The sequence below is a fragment of the Petaurus breviceps genome, unplaced genomic scaffold (genome assembly GCF_028583685.1).
Source record: "Petaurus breviceps papuanus isolate PSGF00001 unplaced genomic scaffold, PetGlider_PUasm1.0 78, whole genome shotgun sequence".
NCBI classification, from domain to species: Eukaryota; Metazoa; Chordata; class Mammalia; order Diprotodontia; family Petauridae; genus Petaurus; species Petaurus breviceps.
Genome location: NW_027186502.1, coordinates 5,471,033 through 5,483,380, shown reverse-complemented (window position 1 = coordinate 5,483,380; position 12,348 = coordinate 5,471,033). Strand labels below are relative to the sequence as shown.

Genomic DNA, 12,348 nt, shown 5'->3' with positions numbered 1-12,348 from the left:
GGGCTTACTTTTTAAAACAAATGAAGTTCTTAAGTATGCTACTCCTGAATAGACCATTAGGTAGCAAAAGACCAAAGAGTCATATTGGCTTTATGGAAAATTCAAAATTCACCTTGTAGAAGTATGGAAGTTCTAATTTTTCTTGAGAATTAAAGAGATGCTCATTGAGATTCTAGTCGAAAATAAGTAAAGTTTCTTTAAAAAAGAAGTTCTACAAAGGCCAAATTCTTTCATGACACGGAAGATTATAAAACATTGGCAATGTAGTGGTTGCTAATGATGTATTCCTTGAAGTAAACTGGAGGAAGGACTGTGTTTGAGGGTAAATATTTAAAACAAAAAATTCAAGACAGTTTTATCCAGCAACATCATAATTGCTTAGAATTTATTAAACACTCTTACCCTGTGAGGCATTAATTCAAATGTATTTGAACTTCTTACCTTCAAGGCGTTTATGTTTAAAAGACAAGTTGGGTACATTTGTGTGCATGTTTAAGAGACATTTTGCCAAACATCAAATTTGCAGCATCCAGTCTTACATTTCTTTCAAACAAATGTAATCATTATGAAAGCAGATGTGGTACTGAATTTATATGTATGTATGTATGCTTATAAGGAAAGGATGTGTCTTTATACATGGAGGGCACTTAGATTTAGAAACACACCTGTGTAATCTTTAAATTCAATAAAATGAAAGGATGAGATTTCTTTAAATTGCATTTTTGTTACCAAACTGAATTCCCTGTGTTGTACCTTTTGAATGCATTAGTTTAGAACTGCTTTTAATTTCTTCCTTCCCCTGAGAGCCATTATATTTTTCTCTTCTCAGCCTGATATTGGAGAAAAAAAGAAACTGGCAGATGTGGTGTGTTCATCTAGCTAGCTTCCTAGGGAAAAAATAGCATTAACTACAATACACAGACTTATTCTGTTCATTTTTACAATTATTAAGTACTTTAAATAAACTTGGCTTCAAATATTGCCAAAAACAAGTAGAGTAAATCATTGTTCTTTGTTTCCTCCTGTTATGAGACTAGATGGGCATTTACTTATGTACAATTTTTCAGACTATTACAGAATCTATTTGCAGAAATCTAGAGCAAATAGGTCCTTTTCTTTTTTAAAGCATGTGTGTTTTTGTACCAGACATTTCAAATGATTCTTACAGTATATTATGCTCCAACTCCTGGTCTAGCTACATATAGTTTACAGCCTCATTTACTTTAATGTGCTACCTGAATAACATAATCATAGCTATAACTATGGTATAGGGCTATAAGGTGCATGAACCACTAATGCTTTCTATTTAGATGACTTGTTCATAAAATGTTCTTTTAATAATAATGCTATAGCTATTATTAACTAGATGTCAAAAATCCAAAGAATATTGTATCTTTTAAGGATGGCTTTTTTCTCTTCCACCTAAAATATTTTACATTTGGTATTAACACCAAAGTTACATGGATCTTATGTCCATAGTACAATCCAAGAACACAATTCTTGCCATGTATTCAAATTGGTTGATTTCTGTTTGTGTGTGGTTATGTAACCTTGCTTTGCTGTTTTCTTTTCTTGAACTAGAGGACTTTTTTAATAAAAGAAATGATAATAACATAGGACAAAAAAAAGTTTATATCTAATATATAAAAATTCCTTGCCTATATACTATACCATATAGTAGTACTTGGTTTCAATTCCTTTTGCAAGGTCTATAGAATTATTTTGTCCATAATTTCAAATTCCTTTAAAAGTCATTTATTTTTGTAAAAACAATATATACATTCTTTTAGGTTATTTGGTGTAACGGGAAATTGTGCTGCTTGCAGTAAACTTATCCCTGCTTTTGAGATGGTGATGAGAGCCAAGGACAATGTTTACCACCTGGACTGCTTTGCATGTCAGCTTTGTAATCAAAGGTAAGAGAATTTTATTTGGGCTCCCAAAAGCAATAGAATAGTTTTGTTCTTATTGTTGTTTCTAAGACCAAAAATTATTTTACTATTGTGAACGTAAAGGAATTATTTGTGTGTGTCAATAAATTGAAATACAAGAAAAATTATTACATGTTTTCCCATGTCAAATACATTGTATTAGCTATATTTGTAAGAAGTTAGTAAATTATAGTTTTCATCCCAGCCCTTTTGTTATTCCTTTCCTTTTAACAAAATGCCATCAGTACCTCAATAGCTTAAAGAATAATATGCCTTAATTTCCTCTGTAAAATGGGAATAATAATAATAGCACCTACTTCTTTGAGTTCTCTTGAGGATAAAATAAGAGAATATTTGTTAAACACTTTTCAGATCCTAAAGCATTATATAAATGCTAGCTATCATCATTATCTTATTAGCATGGTACTTCTGCAGTGTTAAGAGTGACCCTTCCCAGCCCTTTCACATTGTGTGATTTTTTTTGTCGGCCTCTTTACAGAAATTATTCACAGTGGATCTCAACCAACTTCCTCAGGATTTTGCTCTAGTTTTAAAATAAATTGCCAATGAAAGTTTTAGGGAAAGCAAACATTCTTAAATGCCTTCAGTATTTTAGTGTTTAAGTAAATAACATTAGAAACACAAGTTTTCTTTTACTGTAAAATACGGAAATGGTACCTGAAGAAACTTACAGTTTAATGAAGACAATGTGAATGTGGGGGGAGGGGAGACAGGGAAGGAGGGAGAGAGGGAAAGAGCAAGCGTGAGTGCATATGCTGTGTGTACCTGCATGCATGTGTAAGGAAGGGTACAAGGGAATCTTGAGGGGGAACAGCACTAGCAGTTTGTGAGACCAAGAAAGATCTCATGAGGAGCTTGAATGTTAAAATTAAACTGTTTCCTGATTTATCATTAGATAATGATCTAATTTGAAACTGCCTATTTTAGCAAGGAATCTTAAAGTATAGTATAATGTTTCATATAAGCCAAAGCTAAAATAAAAGCTTTATTTTCATGCTTTATATACTACAAGTGATTTTGCTAAAGATCACTTATTTGATTTAATTAAAGGACACATATCATTTTTAGTTTCTTCTCCAAAATTTCATATATATGTGTGTGTGTGTGTGTGTGTGTGTGTATTCACACATCTGAAGAATTTCAGTAGCTAGTTATATATGCCATTAAAATACACATTAAATCAAGACATCTTTCTCCTAAGGGATGATTGGAAGGGTTCATCTTCCTGGTCTGAAGAGTAGGTGCTTAACATTAGATCCTTAGATCCTTATAAGCACAGATTATAACCTAAACATTTTTGGCTGACACCCAGAAAAAATTATCAGAAGAGCTTATTTCCAAAAGGCCTATTATTAATAGACTTTGAGTAATTTCATTGATTTATTATTTTGCTCTACTGATCTAAGGGTTGAACATCCCTATTCTAACCATATTTTGTACATAAAATTAAATCATCATACAAATATTAAACCCTACTTAAACTGTATTATGATACAAAATAATTGCAGGTTGTTAATGCTATTTACAAATCATGCATCAATTTTATTCTACCATAGAAATAAAAAATGCATTCACAATTAAGTCTCTCTCTAGTAGAACTCAGTCAAGTAAGACAAACACTCCTAAATTCTGACTCTAAAACTGTTCATATTCTTATTGCTGTAAAACACTACTCTAGTATCATTATGAAAGTACCTAATATATTTCTGTTGTCGCTTCATTTATTACATGCCATAAGGGGGCTGCATATCTTTAGTGTTGGTTATGCACAATTAGCACTTAGTTATTATCTTGTCACTTTAGTCCATACAAGACAAACTTCTTTAATGCAAGAAGTCAGCTAATCTTCATCAGTCAAGCAAAGCAGGCAATTTTTGTTACCCTGAATACAAAAGGTTTTCCATGTAGGTGACGCTTTTTCCTAGAAGTTAGCTTGGAAAACCAATGTCTTCAATAAAACCATGGTAATTCATGGTGCTTCTACTAGAAGTCAAGTAATTGTAATAATTTGTGTCTTTTCAAGTGAAACACAAGGCAAATTGGTAGTGATAGATAACTTTCCCTATGAGAAATTTTTTGTTGTTTCTGAAATGAGATATCATGAATGTTAGGTAAAGTAGTTATTTATCAGGTTTTTTGTTCAAATATTTAATTTTAAATATAATTAAAATGAAAATCTCCCACCATTAAAATTGTCATGCCTTTCAAGGCCTAATGGGCACAGTCACAAAATTCTCTCTTTCAAAAATCTCTTTTTTGCAAAACTGTTACTTCTAGATATACAAATATGTTCTAGAACCAAAGAAAGACAAATTAAAATCTTATCTGTGTGTTGATTCTTCAGGATGGAATATGTATATTGATACAATTTCTTATACTCAAACATTTCTCTCCCTTAACTATAACAGATAGCATTTCCTAATTTTAAATGTCAAAATATAATACAGTGATTTGTTAGTCTTTCCTCTAATGTCATTAATTTAAGTCTTTTGAACATTTATTAGGATTTGAGAAAAATAGAGTATAATTTATTTTTAACATCTACCTCATGTGTCAGGAATAATAGAGAATATAAAAGAAACTGCCCATGAGGGGTTGACAGTTTACTTGGGAAAAGGAGATATCACACAGAAAAGCTATACAAGACAGTATAGCCAGTAAGTAAAATAAGTGGCAGAATCAGTGCTGTTTAAGACATCATTGTGTACTAAGATACATACTGATCATTAGAGTAGTCAGAAGACAATGGAGGATAGGTCTTTGAAGATAGAATGTTCCTTAAGAGTAGGGATGACTTATTTATCCTGTACAATACCATACACATAATGGGATTCAATAAATATTGAAAATTTAGACAGAAAAGAAAGATGGTGGAAGTTATTCCAGGGAAGTAAAAAAGAATGAAGGAAGCATGGTATAAACAGTAGGAATACTTTTGTATTAGTGACTCAGGGAAATAAAACTGGAGAGCACCAGATTACAGTGTGCTTTGAATGACAGGTTAAGCATTTTCACTATGATTTGAGTGGCATTGTGGTACTACTGAAGACCTCAAAGTCATAGTCATACCAGTTAAACTCTATACAATTCAGTGGGGACTTCTAGAGCATTTAAGTGAAGTGTTGGGAATGTAAAGACAAAAATGCTTCTCCCTATATGGTCCTTACATTCTCTTCAAACATTAATCTTCTTAGAAAATAATTTTCAATAATATCCAGAATTGCTTAAGAGGTGTGGGAGTATCTGGAGGTCCTGAGGCCAGCTAGTAAGCTATGTAGTAATCCATGTGAAATGCGATAGTATTTCACACACACACACACACACACACACACACACACACACACCCTTCTTCCCCTACCTTTGGTGATGAGGGCCAGGACTAGGTATATAATGGCATGAACATGCTGATATTTTTAAATATATAGATTATTTGAGCCCAACCTGTGGTGTACAGCCTTCTGAGCCTCTCTTTGTTTGATCAGCCACAGTTGGAGACAATGTACCTTGCCCTGACATAGTGATAGTGTTCTGGTCCTCTTTGAGCAGGAAGGACAACAACCAACTTTGCAAATATAAAAATGTTAAAGAGATCTCTGAGATCAGCTTGGCAAATAAAATGGCCAGTATATTCAGAGCCCTGATAAGCACAGGTGGAAGAAAGATTAAATAAATCTAGTCCCTTCCCTGCAGTTAATAATCAAGTGGCCACAATCTAAAAATGGTGTGTGGTAGCATTAAAATCCTTTCCAGTTGTCTGTTTACCCTGAGTGTCTACCTGAAACAGAAATACAGACAGAGAAGAGATTGGATCCTACCTAACTGTTTTTAAAAGTGAAGGGTGGGACAGTTAAATTGCAATTGTCTGATTTAATTTGCCCTTACCCTATTAGGAAAGTTAAGAGCTGTAGCCTATTAATGACCCTTTGAGAGGATGGTAATAATGGAAGTAAGTCCCTTTTCCTAATATTTTTTTCTGTAGCTTTCTTTTTGCTCTTACCAAAAATTATCTTGTATTTAATACTGAGGTGTTTTTTATATACACATTTAATATACACATTTTATATACACATTTTTATATACACACTTTCCATTCGGAAAGTTCTCAATACTTTTATATGAATTTAGCTAGAAACTAAACTACCAAATTAATAACAAAAAAATCTCGGCTATAAATCTTGTATATTTTTGTATTATTGGCACTGTAAGGGAAAAAAAGAGTGTGTGTATATGTGTATACATATGTATACATATATATGTATACACACACACTTTAGTCTTTATATATTTGGGGTATGAAGATGGTAAAACTTTTTATCTATTCCAAAGTTGCTGGGATAGGGATCATTTCAATGGGTTGAATTTTCAGTAAAATTAATATAAATTTATTTTGCATGGAACTATATTACTCTATATTTCCTAATTTATTCTAATATCATATATTTTCAAATATGAGAGCAATAACAGGGATAAAATACTAGCTTCATGAATTTTAACATTTAAATATAAATCTCAATACTTAAGCCAGTACTGGAGTGTTCAAAGTATAAGTGCATGTTTTCCCCTTTTTGATCTTTGTAGACTTCCAGAGGGTGTAAATATTATATCTAAATATGCATTCTGCTTTTATTCCACCTTTTAGGGCCCAGAGACTAGGTTCTAGCTCTTACTACCTGTGTGACCCTGGGCAAATCACTTAATCTGTGTTAGGCTAAAGAACTTCCAAGGTCCCTTTCCTCCCTAAATATATGGTCCTGTGATACTCATAACAATGTTCCCTAAATAAAAACCAATCAGATGTTGAATAACATATTGCAAAACACAAGACAACATGGTGAAGTTGAGGACATTGAACTTAGAATCAATAGATACAGGTTGATTCTCAGTTCATTATTTTGAGCTTCAGCACCTAGTTGTAAGAGAAGAGCTTGGTAAATCATAAGTCTGTGTACATGTGAGGAATTGTTTATTGCTATGAAGACCTTATTACAATGATATATATTAATTTGTAATTGGGGAATAAAACTTTTCATAGTCTGTTAGGGGGGTAAGGTTTTTTGAAGGATAAAGTAACAATTTTACTTAAGGAATGGTTTTGATAGCTGATGTGTTGTCATGTATCTTGATGTAAATTTGGTTATATTAATGTGAATTTTGTAACACTTTAGTGTTTGTAAGAGGAAATGAGAAGAATATCTTCCTAGGATTTTCATTTTAGCCTGGAAATAAACTCAAAGCATAAAGAAGAATTTTAACAGCTTTAGTTTTGACATAATAAAAATATTGATTTTAGTAAGTAATTAATATTCCCTTCAGCAGGGCATATAAAATGTTGGGTTTTAATTGTAATCTGTACAGAATGTGTATTCTATTTTGTTCCATCTCTGGGAAAATTTTGTTTTGGATAGAAATGTAATAGATATTTCTCCCAACCAAACATTTTCCTATTTTTCAATTTAGTTTTAGTTACCAGTATAATCTAATACTTAAGATTCCTTTATTGGAGTAACATTCCTTCCATCATTTAAAGTTACCATAATTTATAACTAGTAAAAGGAAGAAAAAAAAATGAAAGCAAACTGTTTAAAGTTCATTATATCAGCTTTGACCTCTAATAACGCCTGGATTTCAAGATCATTGCATAAGCTCTCCTTTCAATCAACAGCATCAGCAGGCAGTAATCCTAGAGGAGGGGGGAAAAATATACTCCATAAATAAACAGACCAATTTTCCTTTAAAAGGAAAAACTAATTCTTTTCATTCTACTTTTTTATTGTGCAATTCCCCCTATCTACTTTAGTGTACGGATAAATTTCCAAAACTACCCAGTTGGAAAATAAATGGGTTCATTGTTTGTCCAGCATTCCAATCTTTGCAAATGTAAATCAGTCCAACTGCTACTCATTGAAGCCTCCAACTTCACAAAACATTAAAGGGTAGCTTTCAATACACAATTTAATCTGACAATCCACTTAGATTTCTACTTGAACATCATTAGAAATTGACTGTCTGATAAAGAGAGGCCACTATCAAAGGTCAGTCAGGTCAACTTGTATAATTATATGTCTGTTATACTGGGTCAACTCTAGCAGACACTACTGTTTGAAGGTTAAATTGTTACAATTAAATACATATATAAACCTTCCCTCCACCCCCCACATAGCTACTGAGATGCTGTTAAATCAGCTCTAAACACTATAAGCATTTGTTTCTGACCCCAATGGTGAGTAAAGTCTCATCATTTAGAATATCTGGCACCCCCTCCCCAACAAAAAGCCTTTATTAAGAATATTATTGTCTAAAGTAGATTAAACATTGGTTTATGAAGTAAAATGCATAGTTAGCTAATAAAAATGACTTGCTTTATTCATACCAATGCTTCCTGTGTTAAACTCTTTTGTTTTAACTTGAAATACTATAAGAAATGCCAGAGTAAATTTTTCAGAGTTGGTGAACTTGCCACAAACATGGAATATTACCCTGCAGCATAATCTGTTAAAGGAGCTTTCATACTGTAAGACCTACTTTTTTCACTTATAAATCATTAAAATTTAATCATTTTGACAAATAGAAAGTGTTAAAAGAGACTTAATTTCTAATTGGCCTAGTTACTTTAATATTTTTTTTTCTTTTTACAATGTGGATAAATGGACATAATATAAATGCTTTATATTCTTTCTAGGAAAACAATAAAGTTCTACTTGTTTTTCAAGTAAATAGCTTTTATATATGCTTACCCTAAATAAACCTGTTGTGCAAATATGGGCCTGCTGTGCAGACAACTTATATCTAGGTATGATTTCTCTTAAGATTTGAGGTTAAAATAAGAAATAATCATGTAATGTTTCAGTGAAGTGCTAAATGGTCTCATTGTGATAAAGCATTGTCTAAACCAAATTTCAGATTTATAGAATTATGTCATTGATATAGAACCATATTTTTTAAGTGACTCAACATTGAAATGGCCTTAAATCTATCAAAATGATTTTTTAAATATATTTTCAGATTTTGTGTCGGAGACAAATTTTTCTTAAAGAATAACATGATCCTTTGCCAGACGGACTATGAGGAGGGTTTGATGAAAGAAGGTTATGCACCCCAGGTTCGCTGATCTATCAACGTCACCCCACTAAGAATACAAAGCACTACATTCTTTTATCTTTTTTTGCTCAAAATGTATATAAGAATTGACACAGGAACTTATTGGATAGCATAGATATAGAAAAACAGGATGATCGTGTGGAATAAAAGGCGGACTGCAACTGTATGTAGTGAAATTGCTCCCGTTCAGAGTTGAATGTTTATTATTAAAAAAAAAAAAACAAAAACAAAAGGTAATGTACATATCGTCAGATTCTCTTGCTTGCTCTTTGTTTTGTGTCATTTGGCATGAGATGTTTATTTTGGACAATTGTATATAATGTATTGTAATATTTGAAGCACAAATGTAATACAGTTTTATTGTGTTACCATTTGTGTTTTGTTTTGCTTCTTTGTATTGTTGCATTTAGTACAATCAGTGTTTAAACTTATTGTATATTTATGCTTTCTGTATCTACCAGCTATTTTAAATGAGCTGTAACTTTCTATTAAAAAAAATTAAAGGGTAAATCCCAGTAAATGCTACGTACATAGATAAAGCAAGTCTATCTATGTTAAATATTTAAGAAAACAAAAGTATTCTAACAGCATCCACTACTACTGCCACTATGATGAAGGGTCTGTCAGTGTTTTCATTATAAGGCCCCTATTTTCAGGGGCTTGAAGATCAGCTTTTAAAAAAAAACGCATAAAAGTTTCATCTAAGAGTAATTTTATTTTTTGTCAACTTGAGAAAAGTGGCATTTTTAGAATATATCTTTAAATCATGAAAATACGTATTAATGGTTTCAAATTCATGTGTTCAAGCTTCTTAATATGTTTCATGATTTTTGCCAGCCTTTAGTCCCCTTTACAAACTAGTGCCTTTGGTTGTCATGTATTTTTTTCCAAAGGGTTAATTTAGAAAAATGTTACTGCCCCAGTGTAGTAACTTAGAAAAACATCAAAGTTCATGTAAAAACTTTAAGCAACATATTATCCTTGATTTTTCCACACAATCTGAGGTCTTTTAAAAAAATATTTAGAATTGCACATAAATTTGCTGAATTCTTATTTCTATACAGCAAAGCCATGGCATCCACTCAGCAGTGTTACTTGTGTCTCAGAACTGAATAATGTCTATTAAGACCAGTTGAAAGAAGAGAAACAAAGATTGGGTAAAACACTATAAAATTGGTTATATTTTATCCTGCATTCTACCATCCTTTTAACATTCCAAACTGAGCACTTTTAAACTTGTTCCTCACACTCCCGACTGCTTTTATATAAGTTTAAAGCAACTCTTCACTCAGAATTCATCACAGAGACATTGGAAATCTGTCATTACCTTTTTTTAGAAGTGAAATATTATTTCTAGGCTTACCTCATAGTTTGCAAGTGAGCAGGTTTATAGAAGACAGAACAATTATGGAAGATATGAAGACATGATCTCCTCTTGGGTGGGATTCATTCCATTCAGTCACTAAAGCTGTTCTCACACAGGCACAATGAAGCATATAATTTGCAAAAGCAAATGTGGTGCTATTAACATTTTGTTTTTGTTTTGCTGTGCCTATAGAGTGAAGTTAGGTTTTCTAGTGGTTTTGCAAAGATGTTTTCTCCTACAAATATACAAAGAATGGAAGTTAAGGGTAATGAATGCATCTTAAATCCGTTTTGTTTTGCTTTGTTTTCGTCAAAAGTATATTTTCAGACCGTGTCTGGATGTGAGGTATTTGAGAACTTGAATTTAAAGCATAGCTTCATAATCAGTGTGCATTTAAATCTGGGGGAAATATACACATGTACACATTTTCTCAGTACTTGCCAAAGGTTATTTTCAAGAGAAGTTAATGCTTTGGAACATGAAGATAAGCATTTTAATGATATTTCATAGTACATGGTTATACATTGAATATCACAAAAGCGTAGTTAATACAGACACTAAAATTCAAGATGAAAGTTACTTTATGAAGAGAGACTTATCGAAAGAAGGGAAGTGGCTTTCATAATATTGCCACATCATTCTTGATGGAGAGTTATTTGAGGTGAGATTAAATCTAATATACAAGGGACTTTTAACATGTAAATTATTTTGCATATTGTTAATATATCAAAATGCCTAAGATAAATAGTGAGCAAGCTTCATCTTTGTTGTGGAAGGCATTCCTGGATCAGAAGGAATGGTTGGACTAGATGGCCTCTCAGGTCTCTCTTGATCCTATCATCTGATTTTAGGTCCTCACTACCAAAAGACCAAACTTATTTCTTCTTTTTACTTCTTTTCTAGTACTTCAAAAATTCTTATACTTATAAGGAAAATAGATGAAGTGGATTATTTATTATACCCTTAATATGAATAAATTAAGATCTTAATCTTAGAAACTTGATTTCAGAGAATTTACACATTGACTCCTTAGGGGTTGGCATCCACTGGGCACCTTTATAGTGACTTTTTTTTTAAACTTGTGTGGCCAGGTTGTCTGTCTACAGTACACTATTCAGATCACACACTGGATTGTGGCAAGTTTTCTTCTTTACTTTGTACTGTGTAGATTTTGCATTATAACTTCATTTTCCAAATCCTCCGGTACTAGAAACTTTTTTTTTAAAGAAGAAACAGTTCCATTCACAACGTATTTCTTATAAAGTATTTTATGTTGAAGGATCAGGGAAGTTCCACTTCTCAAGAACACTGACCAAGTTTTAAGCTGAAATGTTTGTAATTTTACTTTCATCTTGCTTAATAAATATCTTCTGATCTCTTTCATCCATTTTTATACTTGGATTTATGCTTTTAATAAAAAGGTTATAACACTGCTTCAATTGCATTTAATTGTCAGAAGGTTAGATGATCTATAGAAACCTTAAACTAAGCCTCTGGAAGAGGAGGAAGATGCTTAAATGCATTGACATGCTTATGGTATGGGTTAGCCTGGACAGATAAAGTTTTCCCACATTATTATATTTAGTAACTCAGGAATAGGTGGCTTTATATAGTAGGGGGAAAATGTCAAAATTGAAGGGCAAAATTTTATACACGTAATTGTAACCAAACCATTTGGGAAGTGTTCATTGTTTTACTGTCAGGATAAGCTTATCCATTTTATTTAACGAAATAAGAAAAAAATCCCACTAAATTCTAGTGTGTGTTTTTTTTCTTCCAAATAAGCTGTTGCTCCAATGAAGCAAAACATACACAAGTAAAATCACAATGCTGATGGTTATTGTTTTGCTTTTTTGAAGGGGGGGGGGTTAAAAGTATATGGGTATTCACTCAAGGAGTTAGAGAAATTATATAGAACAAACATATTTAGTG

General features: G+C 32.1%; 1 protein-coding gene across 5 annotated transcripts in view; it reads left to right on the top strand.

The window, feature by feature from the left end:
• LMO3 (LIM domain only 3) overlaps nt 1-9,418 on the top strand; it is a 434,186-nt gene extending 424,768 nt beyond the window's left edge. For all 5 annotated transcript variants that reach the window (XM_069106149.1, XM_069106153.1, XM_069106151.1 and 2 more), the window contains 2 exons: nt 1,791-1,916; nt 8,955-9,418. In XM_069106149.1, the coding sequence (XP_068962250.1) occupies nt 1,791-1,916; nt 8,955-9,060 (232 nt within the window). In that variant the 3' untranslated portion in view covers nt 9,061-9,418. The remainder of the gene's footprint in view (nt 1-1,790; nt 1,917-8,954) is intronic.
• Nucleotides 9,419-12,348: the final 2,930 nt, after the last annotated feature.